At 41.9% G+C, this 27,170-nt stretch overlaps 1 protein-coding gene across 4 annotated transcripts in view; it reads left to right on the forward strand.

The window, feature by feature from the left end:
• ZBTB46 (zinc finger and BTB domain containing 46) overlaps nucleotides 1-27,170 on the forward strand; it is a 53,437-nt gene that overhangs the window by 921 nt on the left and 25,346 nt on the right. For 3 of the 4 annotated variants that reach the window (XM_017833214.1, XM_017833213.1, XM_017833216.1), the window contains exons 2-4: nucleotides 6,193-6,320; nucleotides 8,050-8,189; nucleotides 14,818-15,787. In XM_017833214.1, coding sequence (XP_017688703.1) covers nucleotides 8,136-8,189; nucleotides 14,818-15,787 — 1,024 coding nt within the window. In that variant the 5' untranslated portion in view covers nucleotides 6,193-6,320; nucleotides 8,050-8,135. Of the gene's footprint in view, nucleotides 1-6,192; nucleotides 6,321-7,587; nucleotides 7,697-8,049; nucleotides 8,190-14,817; nucleotides 15,788-27,170 lie in introns of those variants that run through there. The other variant, XM_017833215.1, reaches the window with a different exon arrangement.

A 27,170-nucleotide genomic window follows, 5' to 3' on the forward strand; every position in this document is an offset into this window, starting at 1 on the left:
CTCTTTCTCTTTCTCCCTCTCCTCTCCTCTTTTTTTTTTTTTTTTTTTTTTTTTTAAGCCAGGCCTGTTTTGGGTTATTGTCTCCCCCTAAAGCCAGACATAGATCGCCTGGCCTTGCCTCCATTTTAATTGCAGGCTGAAATGGGGGAAGTGACCCTCTTCAAAAAAAAGAAATACAAAAAACCCCAACAAACAAACGAAAAAAAAAACCTTGGGAAAAAAATAATGCTGTTCCTTTGGGGGGATATAGGTTATTTTTTATAAGGCTGTAACAAGTGCAAAAGTGGCTGGAAATGTTTTCTGTCATGCTGGGAAACTAGTGAGGTGTCCTCTCCCCTCCCCAGAAAAAAGTGCTGGTAAAATTTGGCGGAGGGGAGAAGGAGAGGTGCTGGGAAAAGCAGGGGTTGTGCTGCTGGATTGCCTTTGTGTCTCTGTAAATAGACATGTCAGTTCCCAAAGTAATACAAGTAGTGTCTGATAACTCAATCCCAGATGACAAATAGAGAATGGAGCAGATTTTCAGGACTGTAATAGTGGGAGGATTTCTCTTTTGAAACGGAGGGGAAAAAAAATGTTGGTACCTCCTGAGGAGGTTCTTCCCCGGCGCGTTATTGTGAAGCGGAGCGTTCGGATGGAATCCGGAGACGTAAACCCATATTTATTTGTTTTTACACCTGACCAGGGAAAGATAAACAAAGGAGAGTTTAACAGCTCTTTAATGAATTCCTCATGCTTTTTATTTTGCAATCCCAATGATTCATTTGGCAAGCCTTGCAGGACCGGATTATTATCAGCATTGTTTAAAGCCATGCTAATTAGGAGATGTGTTTAGCAAACAGTGGTATTGTAGACACCTGTACCAAAGTTCTTGTGTGCATTTTAATTGCATCACTGGTATCATTTTTAGCATTTAGTCACTGTAATACAGATCTGGGTCTCAGTTCGTGGACTCGATCAAGTGTTTATTACAAGTGTGGGTTCTCTGTGTGCACAGAGCAGCCCTGCTACTAATGCATTAAATGTGTTTTCTCAAAAAGGACAGGGAGTATTTTTTCTTTTTTTTATTTTTATTTTCCTGTGGGGATTCAAAGAAAAAGCAGTGCTGACCAAGAAGAGTGGGAAAAACACAATTTTGAGGAGGAAGCTTGCTGTGACTGGATAGCTCTTTCGCTTTAATCAATACCTTGCTTGAACATTGTGTGTTTTTGTAGCCTCTTTTAATTGAAAATAAAATTTTACTTTCCCCTTCTAAACTCCTTCTAGCTTCTCTCGCTGTTTGTCAAGTTTTATATTTTGAAATCCTCAGTGATGGAAAAAAATGGGTGGAGTGTATTATTAGTCACAATATTTTCAACATGCGGTGAGGAATTGCTGCTTTGAGGTGTTTTTTGGGAGCCGGCAGGGAACGGGCAGAGGAGCTGGAGGGAGAACCAGGGGACAGGATTTCAGGGGGCTCCTAAACACACATGGCTGAAGAATATTCTGTGGTTTGCTACGTTCATGGGATAACTGCAACTGAAATAGAAAACGAATCTTTTGGTTTTGATGCAGCGTGTCCAGGAGGGGGAAACTCACTCACAGCGAAACTTCTCTCGCGGTTGTTTTCATAGACTGTGTGTTCGCCCTGATGGAACTGAGTCAGTTTTAGTGTGGTACCAAAAACGGGGTATTCTAGTAACTCTTAACGTTAAGATGTTTATTCATGTGCTTTAAATGCTGCTTCATTCTGGAGTGTGGAGGATTGAGCCTTTGAAAACATGACCTGTACTCGGGGTTCTCGGAGGCTGGAGAAAATGGGCCACTTTCTCCCCGTGGTCTTTGTTTTCTGGGACAGTTGTACAACAGTGGAAATGTTCCTCGCAAGAGGATTTTTTTTTTTTAAATTTTAATATCTGGAAGTGCTTAGAGGAAAACCAGTTTAGCAGCCCCCCCACCACCACCCCAGCAGCTCTTTCTGTCAAAAGGAAAAATGCCTCATGTTTGGAAGGTCTGTTATTTGCCTGCGTTTCCTCCGGTGATGTGTTGCTGTGAGGTTGAGTGAATTCTTTTCGTCTTTGCTATCCACTTGTGTGGATTTTTTTTTTTTTTTTTTAAAGATCCGTGTTTTTGAAGTTTCTAAGCAAAGTTTCCTGTCCTCCCAGCAGCTCAGAGCAGGCTGACACCCAATCCAAACTGCCACTGCCTGCTTTCAGGGCAGGAATTATTTCATAAACAGCTCAACCTTTCCCAGGACATTTTTCCCTTCGTGTTCTTGCCGGTTTTACTGGCTGCTCCAGAGAACTCTGTAACGCTCTCCAGACTCCCCCTAAATTGGTAAAAACCATTCATAGGGGTTTTCCATGCTCCTGTGTGCTCAGTTTAATGGGCAAACAGAAGGGCAGAGAGAGGGCTTAGTTTAAGTCTTTGAAGAGCTACCTGCAGTTGTAATGGTTATCCCACATGTCCCCTATAATTCCCAGGAGCCAGCGGTTTCTGTCCATTCCTGGCTGTGAGCATTACCCTGGAAAATTCTAACGCTTCGCACAGAAGGATTAATTCCCTGTTTATATTTCGAGTCTGACTCGAATATTCTGAAGTGTGGAGCTCACCTGTGTTTTCTGTGGGAGATATTTGAAACTTAAAATGTATTAATAGTTAAAGGGAGCGTGCCGTGGGCTGTCTGCAGATACCAGGGGTCACGTTAGGAGAGAGCACGAGGACTGACTGCGGCTGAGAGGCAGAGGGAGGAATTCAGTCTGTGGGAAGTCCTGTGATCCCCCTCCACACCTAAAACATCTCCGTGAAAGGTTTTCTGATATTTGGTCAAGCACAATGGCAGTCAGGACTCCAGTGTTAAAATTTGTTGCTTCAAAACTTCACTTACTCCCTCCTGAGGACTTTTTGTATGTTTGTGTTGCAGCCCCCTTAAATACATCCTTCAGTGGTTGGTTTTCTCACTTCCCTCTGGATCTGGATGAGAAACAAAAGCCTGTATCACTTCGTGGGGGACTTTCACTTGAGATGCAGGAGGGGAGAATCTCAACTTCCCTAAACAGTTCAATAGTTTTCTGGTTTGTGCTGCCTTGGTGTATTTGGATGCACTGGAATGCCCAGTTTGGAGGAATGGCTTCTCCTTGGGACTCGTTCCCCATCCTGTAGCCGTTGATTGAACGTGCTGGTGTGGAACTGCTTGTTATCAGTCTCACCTCCTGTGAAGCAGGGGTGCCAGGGTTTACTCAGCTCTCCCAAAACATGTTCTGTTTTATTGTTGAAAAATTGTGCTAGAAGTGCTTATTCTTCATAAAGGCAAACCAGTGTGAAGTCCTCACTGGATTCCCTCCGGGATGTGGTGGAGTCCAGAGGCTCATGGTTGGGGTTTGACATCCCTTACCAAGTCAGCTGTGGTGCAGTTATTTTCTGAACAGTTGCTTTAACTTTCTTTCATACCCATACATTTAGGAAACATCAGACTGCTGTTGAGACACTGGCTTGAAATAGTTTCCGAGTGCTCTGCAGGCAGGGTGAGATCCTTGACAGCCATTCTAATGAGATGGAAATGTGTCCCACTTGGCAGTGCTCAGGTTAGAGCTGAAACTCACCTTTTTGCCTTGCTTTTTGGGGATGTGGCTGACTTCTGTTCCAGCCCACACAGTGGTGATCCTGGCCTGTTGCTCACTTGGCTCGTGTACGTGCTGGGGAAGAAAAACATCCTGCAAATGCTGAAAGTTGCCCTGCATTTGCTTTATTGTAAACCTGAGTTGGGGTCTCCTGCAATGGAGGGAGGCACTGAGGCATCAGAAATACTCTACAGACACATCTACGAGCTTGTGTGTGGAATAAAATAAACCTGGTAACGAGAATGTTGGTGTGTGTCAGGACCTTACCTTGACCAAGGACCCTACTTAGAGTCTGACTGAGTAGGGTTTTGCATATTAAGGAATGTGTTTGTACCTCTGTATACTGAAATACCCAGTCAGCTTTCCTGATTATTTCCCCATTGTATGTTGAAAAAACTGCTTATTCCATCCAAGTGAGTTTGCTTCCTGGTATTTCTCACTTCTGGAGAAGAGCTCTGCATAAAGTTGATGTTTCAGGTGGTTGGCTTGTTCTCTCTGAGGAAAGAGTTAAGCAAAATTTGCACCTTTTGTGCTAATACAGCATCAGAGGAAATACCTTCCTGACTACTGCTCAGATCATGCCCTGAAACAGAAGAATCAATGGTCTGTATTAGCCATCAGTTACTTAAAATACCCAAACCCAACTAATTTAAGTACCAATGAACGAAGTAGTCAGGGTGCAGTTGCTCCTAACAGTCCTGCCACTATAGTGTTGGAGAATGAGGTGGTGGCTAAATATAAAACCAGCTTTTTGACTTCCTCCTTGTTACCACTATGTCCTTCTTGGCTTCACTCCACTTCTTTTTTTTTCTTTTTTTTTTTTTTAATAGTAGTTGATCAAATCTGGATTATGAGATTTATGCTAAAAAGTAAAACAGGATCCTTACCCAAGGCCCTGAGGGCTTGTACCACAAATTACACAAACAGGAGTGGGTTGTTCTCAAAGCACCTCATATGTTATCTTTGGGTTTGCACTGGTTGATTTTTTTTTTTACTCTTAGATTATTCGTGACTCCTTTTGTGTCTTTTAGGTGATCTTTCAGTTCCTCCTGCTGCTTTACTTCTCTTTAAAAATCACCTCATGATTCTTTCTCCTTTGGCTCCCTCTGTTTTTACGTACTGAGTTTGGGAACTTTGGCAAAGATCCCCTAATTAAAAAGCCAAAAACCAATGAGAAAGTTTAGGGGAAACCATTCTTCAGGGCAATTCCCAGTGTGATAAGTTTAGAGTTCTCTAAACCTTTTCTTTTTTAAGGTCCTTTTTATCTTGTTTTTTGACTAATAGATGCACAAGGGCAGAGTCTTTTGCTTAGATTTCTTTTGTGACCTTAAAGTAGAAGCTTAGGATCTTTAGGAGTTAATGGCACTTGGACAGGTAAGTGTCATGTGAGCCACAGACACTGAGATTTTTTTCAGATTGTTTTTTAATCTTCACTGTTAGAGTAGAAGATATATCTGTAGCTAGATTCTTATTTTTTTTTTTTTATTTTACCAGACTTCTTAAACCTGGTTCCCTGTAAAGCACTTGCTTTTTAAGCCCTGGATAGCTCTGCCATGTTGCTTTTGTGTTCTGCAGAGTCTGTGGCGTGGGTAGTGTTGGATCTGTCCTTGGTGCAATGAGATGAGAGAGAATGGACATCAAAAATAGGGGAATGATTTGAGCAAGTGTTGCTGTGCTGTGCTGGAGAGGGGATGGACAGGCAGGCACGTGGACAGAGGTGGAAGTTATGGGGAAACGAATAAGGGGAATGCAAAGTGCAGTGAAAATACTACTGCAAGCAAGCAGTTGGAACTAGAAGCACACACCTGTGCCCCGTGGGAAAGGTGAATCCTGTCATATTAGCAAGTTGTTACCCATAGGAATATCGTATTTCAGGCTGCACAACTTTTACAGGCATGGAAAATAAAACTTCCTTCTGCATTCTGTTAGGTGTTTGCGTCTTTGAGGGTTTTCTTCTTTCAAAGCTTGTACATGTTTGTAAGAGGAGCAAAGTGCTTTCCTTGCTACCTTTGTGGATGCTCTGTAACATGCAGGTCATGCTGGCCTTTGAATACTGTGGTTCAGTAGAGTTGGTTGGGAATAAAAGTCAAATCTCTTACTTTTGTATGTGGGCACATGGTTTTTCTGTAACCTTAGGCAAATATTTTGGTTTGGAGGGGAATCACTGTAACCATGAGGTGAGATTAATACTAACCCCATTTCAAGTGTGTGGGTGGCAGGGGTCACAGAAACATTAACTGAAACTTTGATGTCATCTGAGACAATGGTAAAATGGTTTGAAATCATTACATAAAGTACCAGTTTTTAAGACTGACTTTTTCAAAGCGCTTCTGTCCGGAAGCATAGTCAGAAGTTGTTAATAATCTTCAAATTGGTGTGTTAAACTCTTTAAGTTAACACAAGGGCTAAATCATTTTCCCTGTATGCTTCATTATAGAAATACATCAGAATATTTCTTGTTGAAATGGCAAACAGTGTTGTAAATGGGCAGTTATTTTAACTGTTGCTCGTAATTATGTGACACTCAAGGGCTTTGTATTGAGTTAAAGTTCGGATTCTAATTTTTGCCTCCTATTCTTTCCATTCCCAAACACAGGACATCTGATGAACCTTTTGGAGCTTGTTACCAGAGACCATTCTCCTCTCTTCATTGAATCATGCACTGCCCAGCTGTGAAACATCGCGACATTTATTTTTGCTAACAGGAAACACTTTTAAATATCGGTAAGTTCTCAGCATTTAAAGATATTTTTGTCATGTGGTGTGGGAAAGAGAAAGAGGAGCTGGAGATAACATTGTCGTGGGGGCTGACAGTTCTTTATAAAGCTTGACTTTACATTCATAACAAGGGGTCATTTAGAAATCTCAGCCAGCTGCAAAAGTTGGAAGAAATACCTCTGGCTGTTCTTCTGCTCCTTCCCTGTGGCAGAGGTGCCTCCATTAATCGTGGTCACTCGGTTCTCATCTGTTTGATCAGAAGAAGAAAACAGGTGCAGAGCTCAAAGCAAGGAGAAAAACTGCAGAGCAGTTCAGAATAGTGTAGGCTCAGCTTTGCCATTCTTGCCAGTCTGTTCTGGCTCCCCTTGTGCCTTGGGACAGAGGTGTAAATGAGAGTTTTAACAGTAACAGCCCTAAGTCCAAGTGAAAGTACGTATTCCTGTTACCCTTTGCTAACAGAGTGATTTCCCAAGTGTCTGGGTTGGTCTGGCTCCCTCACTGCCCCACTTTATTTTTTTCTTAACTGTCTAAATAACAGGACTAAAAAGAGCTGGCCAAAACAATTGCTATGGAGAAGCAATCAGAATTAGAGAAAGGCAAGACTTGGCCGTCTGAAATAGAAAATGAGAACAAAGTCACTGGTGTTTGCTTCAACTGGGTCATATTTGTTTTCAGGATTTTCGGTTCTGTTTGCCATAAGAATGCTTGGATTTTCCTTATTGCTTCATTTGTTTATTAGATATTTTATTTCACCTTCTATAATGACATTAGTTTGTGTTGGAAAAGCTTTTTTAATTTTTATCTTCTGATGTTTTCTTTCACAATCTGTTACTACAGAAGGTCAGTTTTGAAATCAGCAGTATTGATTTATAGCTTATTTTCATTAAGAGAGCTAATCTGTGTATTGAAGATGTTTGAAATGCAGAGATCAAAAAAGTCTTTGTCGTGGCTATCAGCATAAAACTTTAAATAAAACATACTCAGAAGTTTAAGCTGGAAGTTAAATATTGCTGATATGTGCTATTCTGAAAAAAAATAAAGTTTGTTTTGTATAAGAAAAATAGGTGTACAAGATGATAATGTTAGTGGATGTGTCCTCACAGACAAAAGCCTTGGTGTAGATGAACTATTCCTATTCCTAGTAGCTTGTAACTGTAAATAGGATTTATCTGAGAAGTCTGTCTGTGAGTGTGCCTTTCACATATACTGAAGTACCTGTATTTTACACAGAATTTTAAACATCTTGGGATGGTTTGGTCTCTAATCCCAGAATGGTGTCAACCAGTAGAACATTACAAGAGGAAATTCTCCGAAGTATTCCACTGCAAACTACTTTCAGGAGCTGTAGTGTAGCTTTTTAACCTCAGTATTTCATAGGTCAGGTAAGGTGAGTCTCTTTAAAGAGTCATTAAAGTCAGAATGTTTTGAAAAGCTCCCAAACAGGAAACCGTGTTGTTCAAGGATCTGTTTGAAGTTTTAGTAGCTAAAATTAGACTTTTTGTTCCCATACATTTAAGAAATAACTCCTGCTTATATTGTTACTAAATGGTAGCCAGGCTTTAATTACCTGCGGTGTATTGATATGATTGGAGTTCACTTTTCTGGGGTTCATGAAGTCCTAAATAGGGATGTTATAACTGTGAGTTTGGAGGGAAGGGACCTCAAAATGCCTCACTGTTCAGTAATCTTGTAGTTTAATGCTAATAATTTCCTCTGGTTTTGCTTTTTGTCGTAGTTCTGTCTTTCTCCTACAAGAGTTCACTCCAGTGCTGTCAGAAGGTCACGGAACAGGGCACTACCTGTGCTGCCCTGGGGCTGTTGATGTCCTCAGCTGTTGTAGGAGAAACACTAGACCTGGAACCCAGTTTGTTACTGGTAAGAAGTAATTGTTTTGGATTTTATTTATTTATTTAATATTATGGTTCATATGTTTTCTCTGACAAAATCAGTAAATATCTCTCCACTGCTTTTTACTTTTAAGAACACTATAGCAAAATATGCATCTCTGGTCTTTTTTTTTTTTTCCCCCTAATATTTTTAATTTTACAGTTTCCAAGTTTCTAATTTCCCTCCATCCAAAATATGGAGGTTAACAGTTTTCATTTAGATCTCATTTTCAGTCCTGGTTTTCTCTTTAAATTCTTCATGCACTATCAGAGCCAATGAAGGTTAATAAATGGATTTTTCTTCGATTCCTGCAGAAATCCTGTGTTTTGGTTGCATTTTTCTGGTGCCAGCTACTGCACAGGTTGGCCCTGTAACTTCAGGTGGATGGTTTGACAGGTCAAAGACCACAGCCAAGTCTCTGGTTTAGAGTTTTGGAGTAGAGGGTGAAATGTTTAATGATGGCTCCCTGTTATTTTAAGCTGTGCTATTGGAGTTAGATTTTGCTTGTGGTTCGTGTTTGGACTGTGCTTTAATGAAATACTAGAACTGTGTAGTGTTCTGTCCTGCTGTTTGAACTTTACTTTTGGGCTTTCTGGATTACGTCTATGCAGAGATTCTAAGCAGAGATGTTGTTTTAATGCTCTGGATGATGGGGCAGTGTTGGCTTGAAGTTGGAAAAATTTTAGTGAATCCTCATCAGACTGATGTTAATTAAATAATACATGTACAGTGAGAGTTGAGTGAGCCGGTTCAAATTTCATAATAAAAATTGAATTAGTATTTTCCTTTAAGTTTACTGAAAATCATTTGCTTCCCAAATTCTTGCCTTTTCTATACCTCTGTAGTATTTCTCAAGCTGAATGATGAAACTTTTTTTTTTCTTTTTTTCTTCCTGTGGCTCCTAACCCATAGGGCTGAACGTGCACTGTTGGGCTGTAGTTAAACGTTCTCATCCCCGGTCATTGGGGAAAAGTGGTAACTGTTGTTTGCATGAAACCCTGAGCTGTGAGTAACCTCTCTGGCCCAAGGGTCTGCCTTGGTCTGTTTACAAACATCTGCCTGTTTCTCTTTGAATTCAGAGTTGTGGTCGGAATGACCAACTTAAACAACGTGATGGGTTTCAGGAATCGGAGTAGGGAAGGAGTGTTGGTTTTTTGGCAGCTGTTCGTTTTCATAAGATGTTACTTAGATCTATTTTGAACAAAGCTGAACATATGAGTATAATCTGGGGTTATCTAGTGTCAAGAAATTAAAACTCCTCTAGAATTGTGTGCTTCCTCAACGCACTTGCGAGAAAACTCTGCACTTGTGGAGATTTGTGCTTGTAAAGCTCACAAGCAGAGTCTTTGCAGGCAGTGACCATCCATTAATACCCTGAGTCTTCTTTTCCTCTCATTTACCAGAATAAGTGGTAGGTACTGTCCTTTGCAGTTGCTAAGGTTACCTTGAGGGGTTTTGTTCCCATTGTTTTCAGCACGGGGCACAGGGAGAGGAGGAATCCCCTGTGTTTCTGTTGTCTTTAATTGGATAAAAGTGAAACTTCCATACACACTGTGTCTTGTTGTGCAAGGAAGCATTTCAAGCCCAATCTCACCTTACAGAGCTCCTTTGCAGAGGAATTTAAAAAATGTTGGAATGTCTTGGGAGTGGATACAGGGACAGGACACAGGGGAGGCAGAGAAGTGGGGTGTGTTTGTTGGTTTTTTGCATAATAAACCATTGGAGTGATTTTGAGTTCTTCCTTAATCTGTTTTTACTTTTCTCTGAAGGGAGAGGGGGGAAGAAACAACACATTTTTGGTTAAATTCCAGTTGGCATGTTTTCTCCAGGGAGCAGTGTGGTGGAGGAGTGCACTAGTGAGTATTTTGGTACTCTGTAACTTGGGTACTTGGTATTAAGGGTAGAAACACATTTAGAAAATTGTAATGGACAAACTGTCATGTAGTTTAAATCTTCAGCTCACTTATATTCTGAGAGAGGAAAAAGTAAACAAACAAACAAATCCTAACAGCAGCAAACCCCCCCAGAAACTCTCCAGGCCTCTCTTTTTTTTTTTTTTTTCCCCTGTTTTCTTTCTGAGTGAAGGAAGTTTATTTTTGGCCCCACTGTTGCCCAGGGGACTGCTCTGTAGAGGACTTTGTGTGTACTTCACTTCTTGACTGTGACTTTTTGTCAAAATTCAAGTAATACACTGAGATATAGATGCAACAAATTTGTACCCCTTAATTTTACTGGTGTTAAGATTTTGGTCAGGAGACTTAGTCTGATTATGCTGAGAGGTATGGCCTTGTAAGTATTGCTGGTTACTTTTCTTAAAACCTTTCCACTGGGAAGTGAGGTTTGTGTCTATTTAAACTCTTAACTATGTCATCAGGTGATACTTTCATGTTTAAGTAACTGTACTGATAGTGCAAAATAAGGCACTTTCATAGATGCTCTATTTGTAGAACTAGATTCATTCTAGCTAGGGTTAAAGATTATGTAAATTATTAATGGTTTATTTAAGACCAGCTTTTTTGATGTGAAAAATAAAAGGTAGGCCTGTATCCTGACAGAAATTTAATGGCAGTGGCTATTAAATCTGTTCACACTGTGTTCTTTTTGCTGTTACATGCAAGGGTTTGTTTAGGGGCAATTTTTTTTGTTGTCGTTTTTGGGAAAGCAATAGACTTGAATTACTGTATAGTCTACCCATTGGCTTATGAAGAAAGCCTGATATGCTACAATTTATTTTGTGGAAAACCTTCAGATGAGCTTTCATGGTTCGTTGGCTTCCTGGAGAGCTGTGTTGTGGCCATGTGCTGCCATGGCAGGACCAGCCCTAAAGAACTCTAGTAGGTGCTCAATTTAGAAACCCTTCAGTGTAGTAAAAAGACCTGAGATAAAACAAAAAGTACATCATTGGTCTTTGAGGTCTGTTTCTAAGAAAACTCCACAGCTTATTCCTTCTTAGCTGTGCTTCCACTAGAAATTTGAATGGTACAGCTTTTCTGAAGAAATCTTTCCACAACGTTTTTTAAGTGGAGATAAATATCATGACCAGAAAAAGAGGAAAAAAACCCCTAAACCAGCAACAAGCCACAAAAGAGCATGTAAAATTGGAACACAAGAGCACGGGGTTTTAAAGCTTCCTGAATTTTTAACTACTAGCAAATTGCCTTAAATTTAACTTGGATTAATTCCCTAGTGATCCTTGACATTAAATGGATGTTCTGGTTTGACATGGGTGGACAGAAAACTAATTAATTCCTCTGAATTTAAGGCATATTTAATTTTCTCCCCCAAAGACCTCTCATTTAAAAGGTACAATGCCTGTGACAGATGCTGAATGTGGAGTGATGTGTGTAAGGTGGCAGACCTTCCATCAGGGGAAAATCAAGACATCTACAAGAATAATTCCTGACTTGGAAAATGTTAAATTTTATTGATTACACTGAACATGGGAGAATCCACATCATCACTTGCTTACTTGAAAGTGTTGTGATGTGCCCACCTCACTGGCCAGTAGGGAATCTTGAATAGATTTGTGTGTGTCTGGTAAAATTTCCCTGATATCTTTTCTCTGACTTTATCTCCTGCTTCCTAAAGAGATGAGCAAGTCCTTCATCCATAAGTAGCACTAAATTAGTCAGTCCCTGAACTTCAAGCTGGTCCAGTCTAAACCAAAGGTAGCAAGAAACAAATATTTTAAAATCTGTGTTTCTGCCATAGGCAGCTTTAAAAAAGGACAAGGTGTATCTGAAGTGGACTGTTATCAGTGAGATGGGAACCCAACCCACTGCACTAAGCTCAATAAATGCATGAAATAGCAAAGAAATAAAATCTCAAGGAATTTATATAATTTCCAGGTGAAGAACATTGAAGAAGAAAAGCTCTTGTTGCATAAATTCCCAAGAGCAGGTGGAGATGTTGACAAATACTCCTGACACTATTCTGTATGAAATTGAGGAAGAGAAAATTATCCTTGCAGGAGATTTCCCTCTTCCCCCACCCCAGTTCCAGGGAGTTTTTTTTTGAAATATGGATTTTGATATCCATGAAGGTACAGTAAAAGGAAATTCCATATCCAAAATATTCTAATGGCTTCCTGATTGTATCCTGGGTGAGGTTTTCTTGCGTCTCCCTCTGAATCGTGTGGATATGGCAGCTGTTGGAGACAGGACTGATGATGGACAACTCACTTTATCCTATGTGGCAATTCATATTTCCTGAGGGGACAAAGCTGACTCTTCAACTCCTAAAAGTAGATGCAGTAGTGGTTTCTGGAATAAAGACAAAACTGAGCTGTCATTCTGCCTTACGAGGCAGTTCTCTCCAACACGGAGATGTTGGGAAGCTGTGGCAGCCACCTCCAGAGCCTGGGTTAGAGAACTGCTGTGCTGGCTGGTGCCATCACAACCTTTTCAGGTCAAACACCTGAAAAATCCATGGGGGTTTTTTTCCCCCCATGCTCCCTGACTCTGATTCTTTGTTTGTTTTTCATTGATTTATTTCAGTTATTTGAGATGGAGATGGTGTCTGTGTGAGGATTTGGTTTGAGGTCTCCAGGCAGATTTCTGTGGTAAATAGGTGTTGCTCAGTGTACAGCTGTAATGTTATTGACCTCTTCCAGTTCAAATAAAAAAAAAATAAAAATTGGTTTCTCTGTGCATTCTATGTTTAATTCTGCAGAAAAGCTGCACTGTTTTGAATTTGGTGAACACCAGTTCAGGCTGTTTGTGTTGCAGGAAGATGGTCCTTCCTCTCTCGAGGGAAGCAAATGCTTCTGAGTGATCAGGGACCAGCTGGTCATGCAAATCAGCATTTCCAAGGCTGCAGAGAGGCAGCTCCATCCTTGCAGAACTGGGGGAAGCTTGGAGCAGTCTTGCATAACTTGAACTTTTGAGTCATCAGGTGACTCTCTCGAAGGTCCCATCTCACGTTTGTTCTGTGGGCTGGGAGGTGCTTTTCTGGCCAACAGTGTTGACTAAACTGCAGCTGTTTTGCTCCTGGTGATGATAATCATAGGACAGGGTAGGAGAAGGGGGCAGGAGGCTTATGGGTCTGTATTCCACAGTACAGGAAACACACTCACATGTGTCAGGATACTTCCTTAATCACGGCTGTCCTAGAATTGTGAGCCAATTCGAGCAGATGGGACTGAATTTGTGTGTGAACTCGATGGATGTTAGAAACGTGCTCCAGGCTCTCATCAGCCTCCTTAATGCCAGTGTTTATATTGAACCGTGTCTGCTTCAAGACTCTTAAGACCTCAGAGATTTCAGTTTTATAAGTAACAACCAGTAGCCTAAATCCAGGCTTCTGGATGTGTGTGCCTGCCCATAATAACATTTGGAACTGGGTCCAATTTTACAGTTGTGTGTTGACATGTGGACCCTCATATCAATTCTACAGTTGAAACTTCTTATATTGGAACAACTGTAAGTTTTTGAGAGAAAGGGGTAAGATACCCTTCACCTCGGTGCTCTTAATTAGTTGGACCATTAAACCACTGTGACACGATGTATAAATCTAGATAATAATTTACCAAAAAGTGGTGTAAGAGAAAGAAAATGGCAGAATTGAAACCCAAGGAATTTGTAAAGCTGTGGCAGCAAAGTATGGAGTTGCAAAGGTAATAACTGGGTAACATTCAGTCTGAAAATCCTAACACTGCTTATTACTGTCAATATGTACACATTTAGGACCTTTTTTCCTGTTTTGGCATGTAAGAAGATAATTTGGAGCATAACTTACAAGATACGTTGCTGCTGGCACTAATACTTTTTTCTTTTTTTTTTGGATAATACTGCCAAATTTTATGAAAGGTGATCAAAGACCCTGTGAATTTTTCTCAGCTTTGTTATGTTGGTCCTTTCTTTAGGCGATCATGAGAATTTCTCTCCCCGATATCTCAGGGTGGCTGTGGGGTAAACTTGGAGATGTAAAGCCAAGGAAATAGCATGTTTGTTGCAAAGTAAAAAAATCTTGTGCCTGTAAGTAGTTAAGCTTCAAATAACATTAATTTAATAGTTGTGATGTATTTCCAGTTTAGTTTGGGTGGGGACTTAAAATTTAGTGATCTATGGTCTTGGATTTGCCTGACTTTTAAACCATATTTATAGCCCCTCCACAGCAGTATAAACAGGGGAAATGCTGGATTCAATTGGCTTTTGCTGTGTGAGGATCTCAGCTATTCAGTGTACTACAAATCATGCTTGTTCCCTTGAGGACATTATGTTAAAGGATGCTCTTCAATAGTCTTGCCTCCATCAGTGTGATTTCAATTTTGCCAAACTCAGGGTAAAAACTGACAGCTGTTGTACCCTGGTAACTTCAGGTTTCCTTAAGAGTCTGTAGTGATTTAAAGAAATGTTTCTCTGGGATGTTACGAACCACAGGAGGATTGGCTTCAAATCTAGTTCTTCTTAACATAAATTGCTTGAAGTGTGGTCAAAGTGAGCTGCATCATGTCAGTGGATGTGCAGTTGCAGGCAGTAGCTGTATTTGTGACATTCTTTCCCCATGAACCTGTTGCTTAATTTGGCACCGCTCGGGGTTTGTCTCAGCCTTCGGAAAACACATTTGTGAGCTCATCGTGGATTTTTGTAATACTGTCATTTCCTTCCCCGTGCAGGACTTGTGGAAGAGGAAGCATAAAGATTTCCAGATGAATAACCGAAAGGAAGATATGGAGATTGCTTCCCACTACCGTCACCTGCTGCGGGAGCTGAACGAGCAGCGGCAGCACGGCATCCTCTGCGACGTCTGCATCATCGTGGAGGGCAAGATCTTCAAGGCTCACAAAAACGTCCTCCTGGGCAGCAGCCGCTACTTCAAGACTCTGTACTGCCAGGTGCAGAAAACCTCTGACCAGGCCACAGTCACCCACCTGGACATTGTCACCGCACAGGGCTTCAAGGCAATCATTGACTTCATGTATTCCGCGCACCTGGCGCTGACCAGCCGCAACGTCATCGAGGTGATGTCGGCTGCCAGCTACCTGCAGATGACAGACATCGTGCAGGCCTGTCACAACTTCATCAAAGCTGCTCTGGACATCAGCATAAAGTCTGATGCCTCGGAGGACCTCGTTGATTATGAGCTGGGAGCCCCTTCCAGCAGCAGCACGGACGCTTTGATTTCGGCGGTGGTGGCTGGCAGGAGCATATCTCCGTGGTTGGCTCGGAGAACCAGCCCGGCAAACTCCTCTGGAGATTCAGCTATTGCCAGCTGCCACGAAGGAGGGAGTAGTTATGGAAAAGAGGATCAAGAACCAAAAACAGACAGCCACGAGGACATTTCGTCCCAGTCTCTCTGGGCCAGTGACATGGGCTATGGGTCTTTACGTATCAAGGAGGAACAGGTTTCACCGTCGCATTACGGAGGGGGTGAGCTTCATTCTGCCAAGGATAGTGCAATACAGACTGGGTTCTCGGAGCAAGGAGTGGGGGAGGGCTGGCAGCCCACGGGGCGCAGGAAGAACAGGAAAAACAAAGAAACTGTGCGGCACATTACGCAGCAAGTGGAGGACGACAGCAGGGCAAACTCCCCAGTGCTGCCTTTCTCACCTGCCTCGGGATGGCCGTACAGCAGTCGAGACCCAAGTAAGTCATTCTTCCAGTTTTTGGGGCTGAAATTAAAAAGTGTTGAGTTCATTAGATCTGTTTATGGTGTGATCTTATCAGTCCCTGAATTACAAGCCTGACAGTAGAAACTTGTGTTGCCAGCAATTCAGAAGCACCAAGTGCTGCACGGTTCAGTCAGGAGCCGCAGTGTCACGGGCTGGTTCTCCTGTAAAACCAGAAGTTCGGTTTTGTTTTGGGCTTGAACGGCCTAAATCACCCCCAAAACACCTCTATGATTGTTGGAATTAGTGAGAGGAAAGGTTGGAATTTATTTTAGCAGGTGTGCAAACTGATGTCAGGGTTGAAGAATTTTCCTTCACGCAGTGTGTCGATGATGTAATTACACCACACACAGGTGTAATTTAGTCCTACTGATACCATCTCCAGAACTTCCTGATGTTCAGGTGTCACTTTCTCTGGGGTTAGAAAACCACCATAGCTCATTGCTGGTAGTGGCAGGGTCAGTGTTTGGTAACTCTTAAGAATAATGTGCTTTTTCTGAGGCGCTACTGTGGCTTCAAATGTATTTTGATGTGTGACCACTTGTGGTCTGAGATCAGTGGCTGCTTTAAAGTGTGTAGCCAGTGAGAAAAATGTTTTCGTGACTTCCTTTGAATCTTCAGCAGTTATTTGTCCGTCTCGTGATAATTGTCCTACTTGATTCATTGATCAGTCGCAATTAATAGATCCTGGAATGCTACTGAACCAGGAGTTTGGTGTTTTTTCCTAAGGACTTTAAGGAAATGTGGGATTAAACTTTCTCAAGTCAACTTGAAGAACGTAGTCCATGCTGTGAGGTAGCCTGTGTTTCATTGCATACCAGAACCCAAGTCAGCCAGGAGAAGGGTGTGTGAGATTGTAGACTTTTATGATGCCAAATTTGGATTAAAAAAGCAATATAAAGAGTACTAAAAGTCTTAAGAGTCTTTATGGGCTGAAAAAAGAGGTTTAGGGTGCTTACATTCTGGAGTTTAAATGTGGTTTTCATTGAACGGGTAACTCTCTGCAAATGTCTTGAGATTTATTATGTTTTATGGTTATCTGCTGCAGCAAGCTTGCATGTAATTATTCTAATTAGCTGATGATAAAATCTAAACAATGTCAGTTAGAAGAAAAATGCAAGATAATTTAAGATAAGAGTGATTTATGATGGATCTTGTTTTTATAATGCATGCATTTTAGGCTTGTTCTGAGTTAAGACTCAGCCTGGATTGCCTGGTGTGCTGTTCTCATGCAACTGTTTTTCATTTTTCATGGCATCCCATAAAAACAACTCAATCACTTGTACTGTCTGAGGGGTGTGGGCTTGGGACAGTACCTGGAATGAACCAGACATGGAGTGACTGCAGAAACAGAACTGCAGCTCTGATCCTCCTGCAAACTTGGACATCTTTACTGAAAACAGTGCAAAATAGAAGACACTGTATTACTGGAAGCTGAATGAAGCGTAGATTATTTAATTCCTAATTGTTAGGGAATTAAATTGCAGTGGCTGTTTGCAGATGAGAGGAAGATGGCTCAGGGGCTTGACTCAGCATGGTGCTGAGACAGCACGTCAGCAGGCACATTGAATTATTTGTTCTAAATCTTGTCTTAAATGCGGTTTCCAATAAAAGAGGTGGTTCCAGTGGTGGGAAGGGGGAAGCTGAGTGATGGTGGCTGGGGGAAGATGTCAATATTCCACTAGTGCTGGTAAAACAAAAGTTAAAAACGGATGGCAACACTTCTCTCTGTCCAAAATGAACAGGCACAGGGGCTGCTGCTCCAAGAGCAGTGTGTGCCAAGGGTCCATGAGGAACAAGGAGGATGTGTGGAGACTGAGCTCTTGTGGGTTCCCCATATTGGCCATCTGGAGAGATGAGTGGAAGTGAAATTCTCCTTCCTGCCCTGCTGGAAAGGGAGGTTTCTCTGAGCTGTGGGGCCTAAAACTGTGGGATGGGTGCGTGTGAGCTTAACAGCAGGGAATCTCTGCGAGCCCTGTGTGTGTCTTGGGTCAAATTGTCTTGTCTCTGGGGGATTTTTTGGTATAATTTCAAAGGATTTGAGATGCAAATGTTCAGTTTCAGTTAACCTTGGACACCTTGCCAGCAGCCTCTCGTGCGCTTGTGTGGTGGATGTGTGGTTTGGGTGAAATCAGTTGGTCACTGAGGTGAGACTGCAGCTCTTTCAGTGTGAAGTGAGAGCACTCCTGCTCCCCCAAACCAGCCCTGTCTGGGGCCCTGCAGGCAGCAGAGTGTTCTGGTCTCACGTGATTATTTCCCACATCCAGCGGGTGGAAGCAACTTTCCTGCAAGCTGCTCCATCTCCCAAGTTGCCAAGCTATGGGTTCTGCTTAGTTTGAGTTTTGGTGCCCCGGGCTCTTCCCTCTCCTGTTAGAATTCAGCAGTAGTGTAGGGGTGTTGCAAACTTGACTCCTAAACATGAAGAATAATTGATTTTCTTGTGTGCAAATGACACAGTGCAGACACTTTTAACAAATAATTGGGATGTGTTTAACTTTCAGCTTGAAGTTGTCTCTGATTTAGTCGTGTCAGGTTTCATTCTTTAAAACACACTTCATAGTCTAGGGCTCTTTTTCACCTCGTTTATTTAGAAGTGTCCCATTGTTCACAGCTAAGATGAAAAGCTACTCATTTGCTGAGGAAATGGGTGTTGAATGTTCTTTCATAAGTAACTAAGAGGAAAGAAAGTTACCTGGAACTCTTTGTTCTTTGAGGCTCCTTCACTTTTCTGATCTAATCGGTTATTTTAAGATGCTGCTTGCTAAGGCTGAAAGCCCTCGTTGTGGGATAATTTGGGTACCGTTTGTGAATGCCTCTGTGCTGGAGGACTAACACAGACCTTCTGACAAGGCAAAAGTTGATTCAGGATGATCCAGCTTCAAAGTTGACTCTTCCCAAAATTGAGCAAGGTACTCATTTGATCTTGGTTGCAAACAGCATTGCATTTCAGCAACATTTTGGAAGGGGAATCTTGCAAGTAACCACTGCATCACCCTTTGATTATTTGGGGCAGTATACTTCACAGACTGAAAATGCTGCTCCTGCTCCTGTATTACACAGGATTACTTCATTCCAGTTGTATTACAAAGAAGCACATTGCAGTCATTGAAACTGCTTTTCAAACAACTCACAGCTCATTCACACTCAGCAGTGGTGCTTCTTTCAGTGGGAAACATGTTCTTATCGATGCAGGCAGGTGTACTAAAGTGTCTCAGATATTTAAGCAGACTGTATTTAATTACTAATCAATGAGGTCTGAAAAAGACAAAGATTTTTTTTTTTTTTTTAAATTGAAAGGGTAAAAAAATTCCTTATGAATCAGTTGATTCTTTCCCAGATGCTGGTGAGTGGGGTGCTCCTGAGAGCCTTTGAATTTTAAAACATTACAGATTAAAATAAAAAGGAGTGTCTGGAGTAATCGTATTAATGGTAATCAAACATCATGGAAACAGCAAGAGATTGTTCATATCTGCCATGAAGAGTCTTCTTCATCCAAGAAAGGATGATCAAATAGGATTTGCAAAAGAATGCAAACGAAGTTGAGGTGCTGGATTGAGACTGTGACTCAGCTCACAGTTTCCCAGGGTGGTGTCAGTCAAGCACAAAGCTTGATGAGGACCATCTTTTCATGCTAATTTCAATTTATTAGTTTGGATTGTCTGTTTAGAATCAAACACATAGGATTTTCTCTTTCTTATCCTGTTTGGGTTGTTCAGGATGTCAACCTGTCATTCCTTGTATGAAACATTCATATATATGTTTTCCTCACCAAGCCACATAGCAAAATGTTGCTGGATTTGCTTCTTCATGTAATGGAAAACTCTGTCATTTGGAGGGTGTCTTTTGAAGAATTTATTGATGGCTTTATTAATGTGTTAGTTCAAGCATAGTAATTATGATTCAGGAATTTATTTCTGAGGAAATACTCCCACGCATCTTCTGATTGTTTGCACCCAAAAGCTGCAAGTGGATTTCTGTGTGCCAGTTGACTGTGAACTGAAGCTAATTATTTTAAAACCAGAAAAGTCCTTTTTAAAGACTCTGCACTTTGGGAACTCTTTGCCTTCCTTTGGTTACATGCAGTGGAATTTCTGTATTCTGTAAGAGGAGCTTCAGGACTTGATTAAGCCCAGAGCAGTGACCTCCACGGGAAGGACGGGCAGGACTGCACTGTATCCTCCTGACTTTGCAGAGTTCACAGTCTCTTTAACATTTTTCCCTCTCAAAATCTTTAATTATGCACAAGTTTCCTCCCTCCTGGTGAGGAGACGTTGGAGTTCCTCATTTTCCAGTGACACACATGTGATGGCAGTGCCTGCTGCAGGGAGCTGTGCTGGCAGCTCCCCGGGAAGCCTGGAGGCAGCTGCTGTCGTCAGCCTTTCCCCATCCCTTTTCCTGTCTTGGTTTCTAGAGAGCAAATTATGATTACAGGAGCTGTTGGTGAGCACAGATGCTTAACAGTTGGATCATATAGTGAGTTTACATTGCAGAAGGCTTCAGAGGAAGGCAAGAAAGCCCATTCTAGATCAACTCTCAACTGTTTTGTGCAGGTGAGGTCTCTGGACCTGTCTGAGTGCAGGCAGGTGAATGATTTTATTCTTGAAAAAAAGTCTTTTTCTCATCAAGGTACCAAGGCTTCCTGTAACTCTGTCCCTCTGTCAATGCAGATCTTTCCTTGATTCATATTTTCAAATTATTATTAATAATTCCATTGAAAATTCCATTGTTTCTGTTGTGATATTTGGCAGACGTATCAGTCCAAGTAGAAGAATACAGATTTTGCAAAATGAGAAAAGGGGGGAAAAAAATGAGTGTGGTGTTTGTACTCAGGATCCAGGTGTTCAAGGAACTCTTAAAGATTTTTGTTCTGTTTTATGAGACAAAAACAAATGTATTGAAGGAGGTGTTAAGGAAACTCTTGGAAGCATGTGGTGTTGAAATGATCCATGCAGTGTGGGAGCCAGAAAACTCCCTGGGACAGAATACAGTCAGTTGTTCTCCCTTTAAATGGACTTTGCTTTGAAGAGATGCAGTGTCCAATCCACCTACCGTGGTCTGAGTCCTGGTTGCAGTATGAAAACTTGGGGCAGGGGTTGAAGTGTTTGTCACAGCCTGACTGAAAACTGGAATGGTTAAAATTTCAGTTGTCAGATAAATATCTGATGTCCTAAACCGACACAGGCTCGAAATTCTAATGATTTCCTACCGTTACTTTGTTACTTAGATCATAACTCAGCATATTCTGTGATTCTTTCATGCCTCATTTTGGGAAGATCACTTTTTAAGGAGGATAAGCATTCAGCGTATTGGAAAGGTGTTGGGAGTATTTTTAAGGGTAGGTAATAGTAAAGTTCAAATTGCCTGCCACTTGGAAAATTAAGTTCATTACTGCGTTTCCCCCCCTTCTTTTAATGAAGTTGCATTTATGGTGCAAGGTATTAAAATTTCCTTTGCTACAAGAGGGTTTTAATGATGTTTTTCTTGGGGAGATACTTCAGTGCCATAAGCAGTGGTGGTCAGCGATGCCAGCCTTGCTTTCTCAGCCAGACCTGGAGGGGTTACAGCTCTGTGCTTTAATGCCACCCCCTGAATTCTTTCTTAGCCCGAAATCGGCTTAGCCTGCATTCCTTGGGCTTATGGAGCTGCCCAGGTTTCTGGACCCTCCTTGGAACTCTTGGTGTGCACAAAGCGCCAGTGCACTGTGTGGAGGTGGCTGTGAGCTACATCAAAATGCAAAACCAAGCAAAAAAGCCCCACCCCAAGCCCCACTGACCTCTCTGACCATATGGTGAATTATGCAGAGGGTGCTCAGTGAATAATTCAGGTTCTCCGTATCACCACAGTTACAGGCTAAAGAAATTATTAGGATACAATCTGTGTGGGAGTGACTTTGGAGTTTCTGTTATTGAAGGGTTAGGTCAGGTTATTTTCAAGTTTGGAAACTAAAATCATCCCTTTAAACCCAGACACTCACTCCCTGGCTACACCCTGGCTTTAAAATGGTTCCACCCTAAACCAGCTTTAGCTCAAAGCTCAGTGTCTGTTTCCTTTCCCCACCCTACATTCCTTTTTCCCCAGGCTCCCAAACCCTCCTCCTCCTCTTCCTCCTCCCTTCGGTAGCAGCCCTGATTCTGCTAATCTGCTTTAACTCCAGAGATCAGAGGCATTTTCCCTCTCTTGAGTGCCCTTCTCACTGTTTTATTTGTTCCTTGTGCCAAGGTTACACTGGGCTCATCTTTAGAGATCTCAACTTTTCAAAAACAATTTCCCCCCCCCCTTTTTTTTTTGTTTCTTTACTGAAATTACAAGTGAGAAATCAAGAAACTTTCAGTATTTTAACATAAATCCTACTCCTGCTTTGCAATCAGCACTGGTCAGGACTTTAACTTCCCTATTTGCAGTGTTTGTGCATTAAAACATGGTAGGAGTTAATTCTTTAGATACAGTGATAGGAATCAATCCCAAACTTTGCTGTACTGGTCTCAGATTGATTTATTTTATATTTCTTTTTTTTTTTTTTAACCTTTCTTACAGGCACTTGTTTCAAAGGGTAAATATTTGTTCTGAGGGTTTTTAGAATTTATAACTCAGCATTGTCATATCATGAGTGTTCATATTTAATGTGGTACTTGAATGTTTTGTTTCTGTCCCTTCATGTTTGTGTCTGTTCCTGTGCTGATGAGCAGCAAGAGGTTCTCTCTGTCCAAGGAGCACAGGGAATAGTGTCAGTCCTTTAACTGCTTGAGTTATGAGACTTGGAAAAAGATGTTAAGCTTGCAGTCCACCTTAGTATTTTTAAAGTGATAGTCTCAAGTTACTGTACAATCCTCTGCATATTTTAGGGAAACAAAAGTGGCTTAAGGTATTTCTGCACTGCCCAGTCATTCCTGCTCCTTCAAAGACACTTTATTATTCCATTTTAGAATACTTTCAGAAAAAGTAAACTCACCCAGTTTAACCATTTCTCTCTTTTTTTTTTTTTTTTATTTGGGAGTTCTGTTTTATCTTGGTTTAGGAAGATAAGTAGCTGAACAGGTTTTCTCTGTAGCCTCACAAACAGTTGAGTTGGGGTCATTAACAGGCAGTGGGGGAGCAGCAAAAAGCAGCAGGACTGGGGCAGGAGATCCTTTTGCTAACACAGACCATGGAAAAGTATCTGCAGAACTTGTTTCAATGATAGAAAAACAAATATTATGGGAAAGAGCTGAAAATTGATTATTTTTTCCAGATACCTGGAGTTCTGGAGGGAATTTTCCTGTTATTTGTACACTGGTTACTGTTTTGAGGAAGACAGAGATGGAGATACACTTGTGCTTTTGGAATACACTGCAGAAGTAGCAACCTAGAACCAGGTGGTATTTGTGTAGAACAAGCCTGATTTATTTTAGCAATGTTATTGTAGAGGTGTTGAGGAGAATGTTTCTGTTGGCAAAACACAGATAGTGAACATCCTATGGCTGTAGGCTTGAAAATTATATTGAAGCCTCTGTGCTCCTCCTGAGCCTTCCGGAAACAGGAACAGCATTGGAAATTGAGAGTTTCATCCAGGATGGGGTTTGTCAGAACCCAAATCCTGACAGTCCCAGATCACCCTGCTTTGAGTCATGATGGAGAAGCTCTAGTAGAACTCAAGTCTGGAAGAAGAGCCTGAAGGAGACTGTGTTTTTGGTTCCATAAGGATTCACTTAAGATATCTTGCAGTCTTTAACATAAAGGCAGTTTTTAACAATCATATATGTTGTGGTTAAATGTCTATATTTGCTTGATAGTTTCCTGCACTAGGAAATTGGAACTTATTTTGAGTGCTGTGCACATTTATTATATCCACATGTCTACTGTTTTGTTTGTAAAACAGTGCAAATCAAACCCAATGTAACTCATGGCATCACTTTCCCGTGTAAATATTGCAATGAGTGAGAACACTGGGGTTTGTTTAACAAACAGTAAGTTGTGAAACACTTTTGAGGGACTTCTGTTAGAAAGGAGGAGGTATCTGAAACACAAACTTCAAGGATATTTTTAGCAGCTGGTAAAAGATTGTCATTTTTCTGCCAGCCTGTGTGCTCCTTTTTTCTTTTTTTTTAGTCACAAGAAAAAAATCACTATGAAATGAAAGCTCTTTTTCTTTTCTTTTTTTTTTTCCCCGAGAGTTTAAAAATTAATTGTCTTTTGTACAGAAGGAGATCGAGCCAAATCTTTCTAAACTTACACAAGAAACATCATCCCTGGAATTCTAGATGAAATCTGCTGTCGGGCAGATGCTTGACACAAGTAGGTAGAAGAACCTCAGAAAATTAAGTTTTTGATTTCACCTAAGTTTTTTCCAGAAGAGTTCGGCTTGGGTCACAATTTGACTGCATCCTTGAAACAAAAGCTGAGTTTAAGTGGCTCCCACTTTCCTTTGGTGCTTAATTGCACCCCCACGCCCTCCTGCAGTTGTTCCGGTGAAAATGTCTGTGCACCCATGTAGAGAACCAGACTGAGGAACTGATCTGGGTTTAAAAATAGCTTTTTTTAATAAATCAGTTTATTTTTAACATATTAGTTCCTGTCTCAAGTTTACTTCACAGCTACACTTGTGGTCTTGGTACCACTGAAGGAGTAGCAGGGGAGGATGCAGGAATTTGGAGTGGGAGAAGTTGCTGATGTTGGAACCTCTTCCTGTCGTCCTTTCCACTTGTCGTGTTGTAAACAGAAAAAAATTACATTTGCCATCACACTAAAAATTATCCAGCTGTGTCCAGGAGATCCTAAACATCTGCCCCAGAAAGTGGGATGCCTGCATCCATGACAGGCTGATTCCAGGGCCGATGCTGTTGACTTTGTTCACTAAGTGGTGGGATGTTGTGAACCCTCGGCAAGTTGTTGGATGGCACCAGGCTGGGAGGGATGATTTGCTGGAAGCCAGCAGTGCCAGGCACAGCATGAATTCCACCAAGGCAAGTGAGAAGTCCTGCGTGTGGGACAGAAAAACCCTGTGCAGCAGTTTGGGTTGGCAGCCAAGGGGAGAGAAAGCAGCTTTGCTTTTTGGTGAGTAAGGAGCTGAAGAGGGGCCTGTGTGCCCTTGCAGCGGTGAAATCTGGCTGCCTGCCTTAGGAAGAGCATCTGGGGGACAGGATCCAGTTTGGGGATCTCCAGGCCAAGAAGGACTTTGACAAGTTTGAGCAGTCCCAGCCATCAAGATGATGTGTATGAGGAGAGGCTGAAATGGCTTGGTTTAACCCTGGAGAAGAGGAGGGAGGTAGATGGGTTGCCCAGAGCCAGACCCTTCTCAGAATCTGGCTGGAGAAAGGATGAGAAGTAATGGACACAAGTTACAGGAAGGGAGATTCTCATGGGGTGAAAGGAGGAAATTCCTGACAGAGTGGTCAAATGGTGGAGCTGTGGAGAAGCTGTGCTCTCTCTCCCCTGCAGATGTTCTTAACTGGGCTGTACAAGCGGCTGAGCATCAGTATCTAGCTCCAAAAGTAGCCCTGAAGTCACTTTCAGCCTGATTTATTCTGCAGTTCTTGGATGACTCCAGGTAACAGCAGTGAAGCTGTCCCAGGTCAGAGTGAATTCTCTCTCACTGTCTGATGGTGACACCACTCCAGATGTAATTCCAATTGCTGATGCTTCCAGACTGTACTTCCCCTGGTGCTTGCTTTGCTGTGGCTGACAGCAGGACTCCTGTACCCAGGAGTGTCTTCCCTTCAGTTCACCTTTCCACCCTAACTGTTGTAAAGAGAGAACATTCTCGCCACCTTTAGGGTCAGCTGTGGGGTTTTATGTGCTTTGTTCTTAGAGGTGGTGAAAAGAAAACGAGCAGTATGACTTGTTTCATGTTTGCCTGGGGGAGGGAAAGTATTTGGTGGACTTGGCTGGGAGTTCCACTGTTTGTGACTGTCAATGTGCTTTATAAGCAAGAGTAGGATATAAGATTATCCAATGTTTCTTTAATTAGCTCCAGATAGTTGTGGGATCTTGCTGTCACCCCTGGATTTGGCAAGTGTCCACAAAACACAGGCAGCCAGAGGCTTTGGCTGGGTTTAGCTGATGGTGATACTGGTACCGGGTTGAAAGGATGCGGGTGAGACCAGCAGGACTCTGGCACCTAAAGGCTTAAATTCTGCCAAAATGGATCCTGCAGGTCAGGTGAGCTGTGGGAAAGGGTAAAGGGGTGTTTTGTGGCAGGAGGTGGTTTGAATTGCCATTGTCTTTGGAGGCTGTGAGACTTGCAGAGGGTTTACTCCAGGTGCTGAGCAGGAATAACCTCTGGTTCAGAAAGGTGTGCTGGGGAGTGTCGAACAGCGCTGAATTCCAGGGGCGTTGAGGGGTTGGAAGGGCTCCTCAGAGATTCCTGAAGTTTGCCAGAGTGGTGGAAAAACACAGAAACTGGGTTAAAGCTCTGTAAATGATGAGTGGGGGACAGTTGCCCTCCTTTGAAGGACTGCCCTGTTCATGGCTGGCTCCCCCCTCGCTGCCAGGGCGTCACCTCCATCGCGCGACCTCGGCATCCCAGAGACTCGGAAAACCGAGGGATGAACGTCACTGCTTTGTGTTCCTGCCAAACAGAACTGGGCTTTGAAGAGATGACAGACTCCTTGGATCTCCTCTTACCTCGAGACTGTAATGAAACAAGCAGTATTGCAGAAGACTGACCTGGCAAAACGTTGCCTTTAGTTCTTAAGGGAAAAAGCTTGTTTCTGCTTTGAATTTTCCAGCAGCAGATGTAACCTTGTGTGGTTTTCCTTCACACCTTTCTCTGTTCTCATGGGTTTAGTCCTCCAGCTACAGATTTCTAGATGTTCAGCTGTCTGCATGAGAGATGAAAAGAGGAAAAAATTATTAGAAAAAAAAGAATTATGAAAGAGAATAATAGCGTTGGGAGTCTGGGAAACCCCACTGGGGGTTTACTGAGAAGGTTAAAACACAGTACAAACAAGAAATAAATGGTGTGAGAGAAGCAGACACTGAGCAGGTAGTTTGGTAACAGATGAATTTAAGCTGTAATGAGGAAAAATGACAGAAGCAGCGAGAAGAAATACAAGGAAAAAATCGTTTTCTATATTAAAGTAATTAATTAGGGTAGTCAAATGGAGTCTTTAAAATAGAGAAACTTTTCCTTGCTGTTTCTGGGGTGGCATGTGTGCTTTGCTCAGTTGTTGGAGTAGGTTTAATGCCTTTTTACTGTCAGTTTCCCCCTAGATCTCGGAAAATAAATTATCACATTATCATATAATTTGGGTACTTTTAGTAGCTTCCATCACTTTTATATGTGCCACAGCCCTCTCCAAGGGGCTGTCGGGTGTCTGCAGTGCTTGATTTTTTTGACTAGTGCAGCTTGGTTTTCCCATAGCTGGGTTTGTGTGACAGGAGCT

The sequence above is a fragment of the Lepidothrix coronata genome, unplaced genomic scaffold (genome assembly GCF_001604755.1).
Source record: "Lepidothrix coronata isolate B3197 unplaced genomic scaffold, Lepidothrix_coronata-1.0 Scaffold212, whole genome shotgun sequence".
Lineage (NCBI taxonomy): Eukaryota > Metazoa > Chordata > Aves > Passeriformes > Pipridae > Lepidothrix > Lepidothrix coronata.